Genomic DNA, 13,397 nt, shown 5'->3' on the forward strand with positions numbered 1-13,397 from the left:
ACATGTGGAAAAAATAACAGGTATGTGACTTTTGCTTTAAAAGGGGTCAAAATCAGCCTAACCTTCCTAGCTGTTGGACTGAGAGCGCATCTGCACAGCAGAGGCTCTGCAGCGAGCACAGATGGGAGCTGAGACAGGGACACAGCTCTGCCGGGCATCTCTTCTCTGCTTCACAGGCTGTGAAAATCCAGCCTTTGGAAAGAGCTTAAAATCATGGGCACTGTTTCCTACCATGTGCCTGGATCCAGGGCTGAGAGCTGGCTTATTGATCCCTATTTTCCTACGGCACAGAACTGAAATAACAGCGCCGGTCTCCTCTGGGTTGACAGCCCGGAGGATTGTGGCAGGTCTGGCTCGCTTGCTCGTGGGTCTGCTAACATGTCCAGAGACATCAGAGGGATGAAGGGGAGGAGAGAGAAAAAGCAAAATCAAGACATGATCCCCTGAGCATTAAACCATCATCTGTAGGATCTGAGCCTAGACAGCTCTGGGGCAAGTTAAAAAATATTGCTGCCCTATAATAGATCAGTCATAAATAGAGACTCTCCTCTGCCTCCCGTTGATAGCTCTGCTGAGAAATCGCTGCCACAACCCAGCCCTCGCCCGCGGCTCACCAAGCTGCCATGCTGCTGAGTGCCAACCCCTCGTGCCCCACGGCTGCTGTAGCTGGCTGCAGGGAGGGCTGGGAACGGGCAGCAGAGGAGAAAAGCGAGAGCAACAACGGGCTTTGCATTTGTTGGCACCTCGCAACCTGCCAGAGTGGTGAGAGCTTCTCTCCAGGGAGACAGGCATGGAGACAGCAATTTATCAGTCTGGCTGTGGTGAAAGGCCAGCAAAATGTCCCTGGGTGAGGTTTGCCCATTCCTGGCTCTGTGTGAGTGCCAGGCATGAGCTGAGAGTCAGTTGTGGCAGAGCCCATCCCCAGACAGACCAGAGGGGACAGCCGGGACCTGCCCGGGACCCATGGGGAGAGATCATCCTTCATCCCTCAGCCGCCTTCCCCGGGATGGGCTCGCTGTCCCCATGCCAGTTGGGGGACTGGCCACTGCTCACCGTCCCTGGGGGCTGAGCTGAGCCATGGAGGCTTGCTCTGGGCTCCAAAATTACCAAAAGCCATGAAAAGCAGCACTGAGGGCAGTTTGCTAAGAAACAAGTGGGAGATGGACACAACTGCACATTGGAGGGGGATATCCTGGAAGGAGCCCAAAACTGAGGCTGTGGCTGAGAAGCCCACATATGCATGGGTGTCTTTAAGTAATGGGGAGAGGATGAAGGGGCTGCATGATGGTGGGGGCAGCCACCCCCAGACATGCATGTGCAGTATGAGGAGACAGGCAGGCAAGCAGGAAGCATCAGGGAGGGGACCAGGGAAAAAGCAGCGTATGGGTGGGGAATGTGGGGTGTGTGCAGAGGGCATTGCAGGGGAGCAAGGGATGGCTCTGCCCTTGCAAAAGAGCAGAGATACCCAAGCATGAAAATAAGGACCCCCACAGGGATGTGGTCTCCAGCAGAGTTGCCTTCCCAGGCAGCTGGGTGGTTGGGGATGCTGCAGACAGCAAGACATGATGACGGGGGCTGGGAAAAGCTCAGCATGGAAAGGAGAGGGCTACAGGCAATGGCAGCAAGAAACTTGGCCATGTCTCTGCTTCATGACATAACGCCAGCAGGGAGAGGGCAGGCTGCTCCCATTGCAGGGGGAGCCAGGCAGGAGGGAAGGGAGTTGGTCCAGGCTGCAGGATCAGCCTCTTACCCAGCAGAGCCACTCAGCCCCAGCCAGCTGAGCAAGGCGAGACCTCCTCCAGAAAGACAGGTCCATTCAGATATGAGACCCTTTGGGTCCCAAGTACTCCCTCAGCCACTGTTCCCCTGCCAAAAATGCTCAGAACGTCACTGATATTCAATTCAAGGGAGACAGGTTATGCTGGCTTTGCTTCCTGGGAAGTCCCTGCTGGTGGCACCACGCTGGTCCCCAGCCCTGCTGCTGTGGCACCACTGTCCCCCAGGCAGAGTTGGGGGCCAGGAGGGCTTTGAGGCTCCACACTTTGCATCGCGTGTGCATCTCCAAGTACTCCAAGACTGGAAAATCACAGTGAGACACCAGCTCATCCACAGATCAGGACCATATCCACGTAGGATATGGTTTGGGGGGGGACCACGCTACAGGAAAACTGCCAGGCACAGGGATAGGGGGAGGGCTTCCCCCATCTGACGAGGTCCGGCCCGTCCCAGTGCTGACGGGTCACTGGTCCCACTGCTTCCCAGTGCAATGCCAGAGATCTCGCAGCTCCATCTGCTGGCTCCACGGCCAGGGCTGCACAGCTGGGAAGGTGCTGCAGAAGGAGGTTCAGTTGGTGGGATGAGCAAGACAGAGCGCTTAAGAAACAAAACCCACATGGCCCCCAGGTCACACAGGGTTTTCTTGTTATTTTGATTTTTTTAACCAATCTGCAGATCGCATGTATGAAAATATGGGAGAATCTTACACCAGCAAAAAAAGCAAACCCACAGTGAGCAGCGTAAAAGTCCCCACAGGACGCAGCAGGGAGGACAGCACCTGGGAAGCTGCATAGCCAGGGTCTGAGGCTGTGCAAGCTGCACCGGTGACACTGGATTTGGTTAACGCCTTTCCTTCAGCCCATCTTTCTTCCATAAATTCAGTTGTGAAATCTTTTCTACCATGTCCATCTTCAGCATCAAATCATTTGCAAAGTCAGGAGGCAACGAATGCACCTGCCTCAGCAGCTCTGCATGTCTGGCAGAGTCTGAGTTGGACTCATTTGCCAGACAGCCCAAAAAACAATTTCAAAAACTTTTGCAAGCATTTACAGACCATTTTCACCTTTTTTTCTGGGCCAAAGTCATGCCTACAGGACACGCTGTCCCCATGGGTAAGTCCTGCAGGAGCCCAGCAGCTCCACCGCAGGAAGGGAAGAGGCTGAGGGGTGTCAGGCTGCAGGGGGACAACAGTTTTCCTTCCAACTTTATGATGCCACCAGGTCCCCTGAGCCCTGTGGGGCAAAGTAGCAGGAGGCAGGAGTCCGCATTCTCCCCTTTGCCCAGGCCCTATAGCCCAATAAGTGTGATTTCCCTGTGACAGAGCTAACAGGGCAGAGACTTGGGACTTGCTGTCGCAGCCTTCTTGTGCTTGCCAACCTTGGGCACCCTTTGCCCCCACTGCAGGGCACCCAGCCAGCCAGGAAGGGTTTGTGCTTGCCAGGGTATTTTTCAGAACCATAGTTATAGAGTCGTACAATAGTTTGTGTTGAAGAGACCTTAAAGATCATCTAGTTCCAACCCCCTGCTGCAGGCAGGGGCACCCTCCACTAGACCAGGTTGCCCAAAGCCCCATCCAACCTGGCCTTGAACACTTCCAGGGATGGGGCATCCACAGCTTCTCTGGGCAACCTGTTCCAGTGCCTCACCACCCTCACAGTAAAGAATTTCTTCCTAATATCTAATGTAAATCTACCCTCTTTCAGTTTAAAAACCTCTAGCTTTAGGTGCCCCTCGGCTGCTGTGGGTGCCCAGTTCCACCAAGGTCAAAGTCAGGAGAGCATCAGGATGTGTCTCCTTGGAAGCTGAGCCCAGCTGGTGGATAAAGGCAGCCCCCAGCTTTCCTCCGAGCTGCTTACATGTACCTAGAAAAGGCTTTGGAGAAATAAAAAAGCACAAATGCATCCTTGGGCTGAGGAGAAAGGGCTTGTTTTATTCTTGCAAGTACACTCATACTTTGCACAGGGCAGTTGAGGGTCATCCTCACACAGAATATGTCCCATAAGAAACCATCAGACCCACCAGGATCACTGAGGCTGTGGGATGAGGTGCCTGGCTGAGGCACCCCGATGTGTCTCTTCCCCCCATGAGCCAGAGAAGCTTCACCATTCCATGAGCAAGGGCTGACCTCGGGCACTCAGTTTTCCAGGGGCTCAGTGAACACCCCCCAGCCATCACCCCTGTTCCTCTTTGCAAGCCCCAGCTCCCGCTACTTCATGGTGAAATAAAGCAGGACAAAGAGGAGCACTGCTAAACCAAAAAGCAAAGGGATGCTGATGTAACAGCAGCGTTTCCAGGGGAAGTTGCTATTGGAGGACAAGGGATGGTGGGTTGGGATTGCCCAGGGCTTCATGCTCTGGCATTTCAGAGTGCTATGGGTCCCGGTCTCATTTGCATCTGTCGAGTTCTCATTTGCATCTGTCGAGTTCTCATTTGCATCCGTCGAGTTCTCATTTGCATCCGTCGAGGTCTCCCTGGCATCCAACGCCGGGGCCAGCCTCTTGTTGCAAACACCGAGCTGGCAGCCCTCACAGCGGGCACTGTCATGTAGCCCCCACACCGGCCTGTCCACCACGACTTCCAGGAGGTCGGAGGGCTGGATGGGCAGGTGGTAGAAGTACTGGAGGATCTTTAGGACCAGGTTGTGCAGAAGCATCTCCATGGTCTCCTGGCTGAATTTGGGCTCCTCCAGCTGGGGGTCAGGGCACTGCCTGCATGCCTGGCGGAAGGCTCGCATGCACACCATACCCTGGCCCTGGCACCAGCACATGCGGAACAGGATATGCACTTTGGCTGAGGACCACTCACGAAAGCACTGGGAGCACTGAAATCTGCCAGGGCACAGAGGAAACCAGTTCATCCCAGGGTCCCCATGCTGAGCCGGCAGCTTCCCGTGCAGTCAGTAGGGACCAGGGCAGCCAGGGCTGATGGACTAACTCCACTCATGCAAGCTTTACACCAAACTGTTTTTCCCCTAGCAGCGTGATGCCAGTCTGGGGAGTTCAACACAGATGTGAGCTCAGGGCTGGCCCCAGCATTAAAGATTTTAGGAGCCAGGCTTCCCGATAGGACCACCCCAGTCTCCTTTCCTAGCCCATTTCAGCCCCACTGCCAGGAGCAGGGGTCCTTAGGGTGGGAAGCATCGGGCCCCAGGTCTATTTGGGGCTCCTGCCCCTCACCCATGCCAGTTCATCACAGCTCAGCAGAAAGCCAACTTCAAGCCCAGGGCCAGGGAATTCCAAAAAAAAAGAAAAATAGAAGGAAGGTGTGGGTGGAGGCTGCAGGGCAGGTGAGGAGATGTCTTGAGGGGTCAAAAGGTGTGTAACCCACAGCTCTGTCTTGCACAATCTGTATGGGGGCTGGCAGCCAAGGTTGCCATTTGCTGCTACCTGGACTGGGTGTCTTGTCAATGTCCAGGGTCCTGCCCAGGGTGGAAATGGTTGGGATGGGGTGTCTCATCAGCAATGCAGAGCCACAGCCTCTCTCTGCTCAGGGACCCCACAGCCTGGTGCAGATGCAGGGACTGCTGAGGCATCGCCCCGTGTCCCAGCAGACAGCAGCTCTCCCTCTCCTCATCCTCTGGATGCAAACCCAGAAGATTTGGCTCTAGTGTGGTATAACTACCCCTGCTTGCAGGAAGAGCTCTTTATATCTGTACATCAACATGGAGAAACTCTGGCCAAATACCAGCTGCCCTTTGGCCCTGTGGAGCTGCCACACTCCTCGCCCCTCCAATTATCATGATTTTTTTCCAGTTTGGCAATGATCCACCAAGCTTGGAACAAAATGGGAAAAACCCTCCCAGCCTCACCCACCTCCAAACTGCTCCTTTCCTGTCAAAAGCTGTTTCCTACAAGCAAACTTTGAGAAAGGGAAAGGTCTGCATCGCAGCCCATTGCCCCTGGTCCCGCTCTGACGGGGACCGAGCCAGCAGTCCCCTACCTCCCAAATGCACGGTGCTGCACAAACTCCTTCCAGCCAGGCTTGAGGTCATGCACCTGCAGGCTGTCATCCTCCTGAAGCGTCCACAGCTCTCTTAAGTGCATATCTGCAATCTTCGCTTCAAAAATGTCCTGCCAGGTCCCCATGGTCCCACCTGGAGCTTGTGGCTTCTGGGTGCTATGCAACTGTCTTTTCCCCAAACATTTCCTCTTTGCACAACATCTTTGTGCACGGAGAGGGGAACCTTTGCTCCCACATGAGCAGCACCATCCCATGTTGATCCCTGTGTCAACAGGTGCTGCTGACACTGCACCAGGTCCTGGCTGGCTGAAGTGTCCCTGAAAGCAAGGACAAGGTGGCTTCCCCAAGCCTCACACGTGAAGCCCCAACCCTGCTGAAGCTCTCATGATCTCGCTCTGTCTTTAGGCAGAGAGTTTGGAAAAGCAACCCCCTGCCAGGCTGCCCGTGCCCATCACAGCAGCGAGGGCAAACCAGCAGAGATTGTGCCCAGAAGAACAGAATAACAGAAGCGAAACCCACCGAAAATGCAGGACTCAGCACCTGATAAAACCCCAGGTAACCTTTATCTCTCTCGATAGCTGCCACCAAGCACGGGCTGTTTTTAACAACTTTCAGCCAACTCGAGCAGAAAAAGGCCTGACCTGAAACCGCACGGTGGAAAGTCGGGGAGGATGGCACCGCACGTAAAACCGAAAGAGGTGAGGTGTGCTCTGAGCTGAGAGCACCCAGGGAAGGTATAAACAGCGGGGTCGGGGCTGACTGCAGCCCTCTGCACCCCTGTTCACCCCTCTCCGGGCATGCAGGTCCCCCAGGACATCCCACGGAGAGCAATGCAGGATGGGAAGCAGGTTAGATAAGATGTCAAATGATAACTGGTCTTGAGTTAGACAAAGAATGGCAGCTTGATAAAGCAAACTCAGATTGCCATGGAAATAAAACCATCTCGTTTAGCATGAAGCTTTCAGAGGAGACCATCCTGCACACAGAGAGGTCACAAAACACCCCAAAATGCTCAGCCTTGGAGGAAATGTGCTGGGTGGCTGCCGAGGATGAAGCCACCATGGAAAGTTATGGCAGCTCCTCACGTTGAGTGCCCAGAGCAGCACTCAGACTCCCAGAAGCACGGAGGGTTTAGCACAAAGACTGTAGGATATTAAAGCCTGCAGGAGGACAGACATCTGTTTAGAAAAATGACAGAAGTATCTAGGAATCAAGCTTAAAACACTTCACATTGGTTTCAAATGAAGTATGTCCCTGTGGCAGCTCTTCTGGCTTGACACCCCAAAAGCCCAGGTGCCCCAGGCAGCAGTGCCAGCAGCTGGCCCTGCCCTGGAGCCGGCTGGGGCAGCGGGACTGCTGAGGATGTAGGTGACACCATCTGTGGCCTCACAAGAGGGGCATGGTGGCTGCTGGTAGTAGGTGACAGCAGCTGTGAGATCTGAAGAGGCACCAGCACATCAGGCCCATCCTCCAGATCCCAAAAGGGAGGCAGGCGACGTAGGTAAATTCCAGTAACCACAGGCTGGCAGGGAGCCTCTGATCTTTGCTGCTGGAAGGGAAAAGCCAGTGAGTCATTTATACCAAGAGCCCTCCAGCACCTTCACAATACGCCCTGCCCCTCCTGCAAGAGTGGAGGGAGGTGACGAGGTCCCGGGGCAGAGTCCGTCTTCAGCTTCAAGGTTCTTTCCTGCTTTGAGGTCCTTCCACCCTTAATTAAACCTTGGTGTTACGATCTGGACCAGGACTAGAAGGAAGGAAAGGAGGCTTCATGGAAGCAGAGGAGCCAAGCCAAGGTCTTCAGGATCCTTATGGAGAGCTAGCAAAGCCCTAACCTGTAGATAGGACCTGAGCCACCCCCTTCCCAAGAGCCCTGCCATGGGGACATGGGGTCCTGCTTGGGCTGGGGTAGCACCCTACAGACAGGATGGTGAAGGAAGGGTCATCCCATCAGCGTTTCCAATGCTCGCAGGTGGGGACCGGGGAACACCCCTGGCTCAGGTCTGGTGCATGGGAAGGAAGAGAGGGAGCAGCAGATCTCTCTGGCCCTGCTCCTACTCCCTCCCCAGAGCACGGGGCCCCCATTTCTATAGGTTCACTATAAAAGACCCCTTCATGCACCCCACCACAGTGGAGTCTCCAGGACAGCAAATCTAGTGCAGAAAGCTGGCACCACGCCGTGCCTGGCACCGCTGTGCCACAGCATGGTGTGGGGACCCATCAGCAGCAGGGTGACCGGGATGGGACATCTGCCCCTTGGACCTCTCTGTGTTAGGGGCTGAGATTTACCCAGGGGTGGTTGAATGCAGGAAAAACCTAAAGGTTTTGACATCTCCCCTTTACTTCAAGGGCAGCTGCACCTTGAGCTATGTTGAGGAGGAGGAGCCCCCTGGGGAGGCGGCCCTCTCTCCTGGCACTCTCATATTCACCCAAACAAACCGATCGCTTCATCTGGGGGATCTGTGGTTTCAGCCCAGCCCCTCCTCCCCAAGGCTGCTGCCACGGGGCAGAGGGATGCTCCTCACCAGGGCAGACACTGATCCCCATGCTGCCCACCCCAGGGGCAAAATACTGCCCCTCAGGCACACGGCTCAACAGGAGTCCGGTGGTACCCCGGCACAGAGATGGGCTCCTGCCTCTAAAACCCGTCTGTGATGGAAACCAGCTCCTCCTTTACGTCATGGCAACACAACTCAAATCGCGACTCACGATGCACCGAGTCCTCACAGTCATCTCTGAGAAGGAGCCCAGTGCTGGTCCCTCTATTAAAGCCTTTGACTTGCTTTTACTAAAGGGACTTTCCCAGAACCACCCACGGAGCCGAAACTGCTTTGACGTCCTGTTCCACTTCACACACACCTCCTGGCGCTGCCCAAGCACCTTGCCACTTACCGGCACCTGCCTGGAAACAAAAGCTGCTCCTACAGGTCCCCTCGGAGCCCGGCCTCGGGGGGGACTGAGGACAAGCCCTGTCCCGGCCCCAGCACGACCCCGCTGGGCTGGAGAGTCCTTGCCGGGGATGGATGCTGCCAATCCTCTTCATCCCGGTTTGCTGGTCATGGCTCCTCCACAGTATGCATGAAGAAGACAAGCACAAGGCACAGCCTGGGCGGTAATTTCCCTGCCACTTTCGCACAGCCTGAAATTATTTTTTACTTCAGTTCCCACCCCCGGGTGAGCCGCCCAGGCAAGAGCAGGAAGGTTTCCCAAGGCTCCTTATCCTCCTCCCCGTCTCTTGCAGTGTGTCAGCCTCCCCATCCCCTACCCCTCCAGCTCAGGGACAAAGTGCCCACGCTATCCTGCTTGGCACACACAGGTCCCATCCCTGCTGGGACATCCATCCCTTCCCTTTGGGGTCCCCCCATACCCAGGTGGCTCCATCCTGCCAACAGTCCCCAAGAGGGGCAGAAAGGGACATTCAGTCCTGGTCCCCAGGCAGGACCACAGAGCAGGACATCCGCTCAGCAGTGGGGATGCTGTGTCTGTGGGTATGGTAAGGCTTGCGAGACAGATGGATTGCCATCTGAGCAACAGAGCATAACCCTAAACACTCCTCTGTCTTTCACTGCTTGCTTCACTGCAGGGCTTTTTTCCTGTTCTGAAGTCTTCCCTCATCTTTTTCTGCACTAAACACGCCCAATTCTTTTCCATCAGTCATTCTTTCAGGGCATTTTTGCTCTTTTCTTCAGGTCATCAGGGTGAATTTGATTTCTAACCCTCCTCCCAGACAGCCCCTACACCCCCCTCAACAGCGTATTGCCTTCATTTGAGCCATGCTTCTCCAGAAAAACTCTGCTTCATGTGTCTGCTGTCAGGAGCTATTGGTAAGTGCTGATGGGATATAGCTTCTTGGGTAGCCATTCACCCACAGTGGCAGAATTTCCCATTTCCCTAATTTGCTTATGAGAATATCACATAAGGCAGCAGGAAGATAGCATCACTCCCGCTTTCCCTGCGGTACCCAGCCTGTCGCCCTAACGAAGAGAAAATGAGGTTGGTTTGACACAACAGTGTTCCTGCTAAATCTGTGTTCTCAGCCCCAGCGCTGTCCTCTCGGTGTTTACCGCTTGGTGGCCTTACTAATTTGTTCCAGCGGTTTTCTGGGTATGGAGGCAGGCTGACTCATCTAGAGTTTCCTGGATCCTCTTTTTTCCCCTTCCTTGAAGCAGACAGTGAATTGGGCATCCATATCCTCCTGGGACACGGCTCCACACCAGCTCTCTGCGCCCCTGTCCCCCTCTGACCTTGCCATTGTTGACGGTGAACGCTTGTCACCCTATCACGGTGAAACCCACCACCTCTAGGGACAAGCAATGGCTGTAGAATCCCTTTCAAGCTGGACTGTCTTCATAGTCAAGCCCTTGGAGTAGAGGGGTCCACTTGTCCCAGGGTGGATTTGAGGCAAAGGGGATGCTCTGGAAATGGGGATATGCCTAAGCTGGACTGTAGAGAGGGGACATTGCCCCATCGTCCCCTGGACTTCTGGGGTGAAGAAGGATGCTGAGCAGTGGAGAGATATTGAAGGGAGGAGGTGGCTGTGAAGATGCAAGCAGGTACCACCCCAAATGGGTTTGGGCTCCCTGTTCATCTAGCAGGTCTTGTGATGGTCCCTGCAGGCATAAGGAGAGAGCTCAGCCCCCTCCAATAAGGCTCTGCCCCTGTGCCATGGGTGATGGGTTTGATCTTAGGGGTGGTGGAGTGGGCAAGACAAGGGGTCCTGCCTGGCTGGGGGGCACAGGCTGCCTTGCTTGCCCTCCAAGACCCACATGCCAGGATCTGGCCTGCCAGCGTCCTCCCTGAGCAGCACATCCTGCCAAAGGGAAGAAGAGAGAGAAGGAGAAACCTTGGAGCCAACTAAAAGCAAAACTAGAGAAAGCAAAATGAGAGTGGTGGGAGGAAACACAGATGTTCTGCAAGCCTACAACAGGCTTGGCAATAGGCAGGGTGAAGCTCTTGGAGGGACGTGACAGAGGAGATGCTGTGGGCCTGAACCCCTCAGGACACATCAGGGCTGTACAGGTTGGCCATGGTTAGAGGTCCAAGCAACCTGCCCAGAAAACCACCCCTCCCATGGTGCCCAGCAGCTCACCCTAGCCCGTCCTCTCAAGGACCAACAGCTACTTTCCCAAGACAAGGCCATGGCAATGCTCCCACACCATAGTGTCTGACAGACCAGTCCCACCCCAAGATCATCCCATTAACCCAGGGGACAAATAACTCACACACCCCACTGCAGCACCTCCAGCCCAACCTCTCCAAAACCAAAATACAGCTCTGAAACCTCCCAGTGACCAGGATGGTCCTCACTTGTAAGTCACCTTACTGCCACACAACCTGACCGGCCCTTCTCCCCTCGGCATCCATAAAGTCCCATTTTGCAGGAATGGTGCTTTGCTGCTCCATGGCACAGCTCTCCTCAAAGATGCTGCTGCAAGCAGCAGGAGAGGACTTCCTCTCCATCCTCATCTGCCTGCCTGGTTTTCTCAACACCTGTTTTTTGGGCTCAGGTTTCTTTAAGGGATGCTTGCTCACATGTTGTTCCCAATCACCTTTAATTAAGGCTGGGATATATAAGGCGCCAGGCTGGTTCTCAAGCATTTGTGTAGGGGGTTTTGCTTGCTTAGGTATAGCTCAGGCATGCTGAAGTCACACATCCAGCTTCCTGCAGATGCAGACAGGGATCAGCTCTCTGAGGTGTTCCAGCAGGCTCTGGCTGTTCCCCATCAGCAAGATGCTGGGATGGGACTGGGGATGAGCTCTGCTCTCTGGAGGTCCCAGCTGGTGTGCGGTTACAGAGAGCTGACAAAGCATTTTGGCACCAATGCTGGTGACAGCCACTCCTCAGGGGAGCACTGGGTGTCTGTGGTCAGAAGCGGTTGCTCTAACTGCCAGACCAAAGTGTGCAGGAAATGCAGCAGCTTTGGTGCCTGCAGCTGCCCCCTCAGCTACACCCAGGTCTTGGACTGGGTGGAGCTGTGGCCCATGGATGGGGTGGCCGGGGCTGGACCAAAGGTCCAGGCGGGCTGTGTGTCCGCAGGGATGTGCGTGTCCTCACAGGTAAGGGGTGTGCGTATGTATTTGGCACACAGTAGCTGTGTAAATCTGGGGGTGCACACATAGATTTGCATGGGGAGCTGTGTCCATGTGCTCATTAGCATTTGTGTGTTCTTGCACAAAAGGGTGCATGGCCAGGCTGGGGATGCTTGCTCTGGGGCGATACAGGGGAAAAGAAATTTGAATCCCCACAGTTTGACTGTTGTGCACTTGTGAGCACAAAGCATGGGGGAAGAGACTGGCAGGAGCATCCTTTATCACTCATAGCCATGATGCTGGTAGGAATGAGGTGGGCAGACCCAAACCTATGCCCTGTCCCCTCTGGCCTTTCAGGAGTCATTCCCAGTGATGGCATGTCCCAAGAGCAAGGAAAAGTCAGGTCCAGGTACTATTTAATTTTATAGAGCCTTGTTCTTCTCCTGCTTGTGCTGCTGTAGGCCTCAATTTTTCCCAAAATGGGGTGCTGAGGACCAGACCAGCGCCCTGCTCTTGCTCTGTCGGTAGCCAGTGGCTCTGCAGCACAGGGGTTAGTTCCAGCCACTGTGACTGTTGCAGGGAGCAAGGTCAAAAATCAAATCCACGTGGTAGGGTCTGCCTAACTGCTCGGCAGCAAACCTCTTCTCCACAGCCTAAACCAAAGACCACTGAAACCATGGCACTCACACCCCTCCAGAGGCAGCAAAGCAGCTGTGGCAGATAGGATATACCCCCAAAACTGTACCCAGCCCATTGCAGACCAGCCTCTTCTTGGTGCAGGCACAGAAAGCCAAAAGAAGTCTTGAGGGAGTTGGGTCGGCATCCCCCCCGCCCCAAAAATCTTAGCATCGTTGGTGGAAATGAGTTTGCTTGGGTCCCTGCTTCATGTGGAGTGGAGAAAAGGGGCATAAACCTGCCAGCTGGTATGGGTGCAGTGGTGGGCAAAAGCAGGAGGGCTGTGACACAGAGTGAGGGGCAGGGGAAGGAGGGATGTGGGATGGCGGAGCTGGGAAAGATGGAACTGGAAACTTCTCAGGACAGGAGGTAAAACAGTTCCTCCAGATCCTATGCAGTGACTCCAGGAAGACTGAACTATTATCACCATGCTGGTGAGAGAAAGTATAAACTGTGGGTGGCTGCTCTCCTAGCTTGCACGGAAAGACAAGAGTAGCTCCTGCACATGAATGTGCTCAGCTCCCCATCCCTGAGCAGGATGCTGGGGCTGGGGGGCTAACACCCATCTCAGGGCACTGCTTGGTTTGGGGATGCTCAGCTGGGGGCTTGAAACCCGCATCCTGCCCGGAGCTCATCCCAGTCCTGTTTCTGCTCTGGCCGGCACAGCCAGTGCCATGGCCAGCACAAGGGAGTGTAGCTCAGGTCTCTGCCAGTGCTGGGCACCCTGTCCTCCAAACAGGGATGGGAGATGGTGCCTGGCAGCCTGGAGCATTCCCAGGCTCCAGCCTTGCTTCCTGCAAGGGGCAGGATTGCAGCCAGGCTGCTGAGGGGCCGGAGGGGCACAGGCGCTGATGTGGACTGGATGCTCCCTCATCCCGAATGGCAGTGTGCAGTGCTTTTGCTATGCCTCCGACCCCACTCGGTGGTTTGGGAGCCTCTGGCCGGCTGCAGACCACCAT

The 13,397-nt window shown here is 55.0% G+C and overlaps 1 protein-coding gene across 1 annotated transcript; it reads right to left on the minus strand.

The window, feature by feature from the left end:
* Positions 1 to 3,982: 3,982 nt before the first annotated feature.
* LOC129210289 (receptor-transporting protein 3-like) lies at positions 3,983 to 5,861 on the minus strand. The gene is made up of 2 exons (XM_054836099.1): positions 5,716 to 5,861; positions 3,983 to 4,604 (listed from the first exon to the last, which is right to left on the minus strand). Exons 1-2 carry the CDS (start codon positions 5,859 to 5,861, stop codon positions 3,983 to 3,985), a joined length of 768 nt encoding a protein of 255 aa, XP_054692074.1.
* Between the last annotated feature and the right edge of the window lie 7,536 nt (positions 5,862 to 13,397).

Source organism: Grus americana, chromosome 9 (genome assembly GCF_028858705.1).
Source record: "Grus americana isolate bGruAme1 chromosome 9, bGruAme1.mat, whole genome shotgun sequence".
NCBI classification, from domain to species: domain Eukaryota; kingdom Metazoa; phylum Chordata; class Aves; order Gruiformes; family Gruidae; genus Grus; species Grus americana.

Coding starts and splice junctions, on each gene's coding strand:
- LOC129210289 (XM_054836099.1), bottom strand. CDS start 5,861: ATGGGGACCTGGCAGGACATTTTTGAAGCGAAGATTGCAGATATGCAC. Junction 4,605..5,715: donor CAGCACCGTGCATTTGGGAG/GTAGGGGACTGC, acceptor GTGCCCTGGCAG/ATTTCAGTGCTCCCAGTGCT.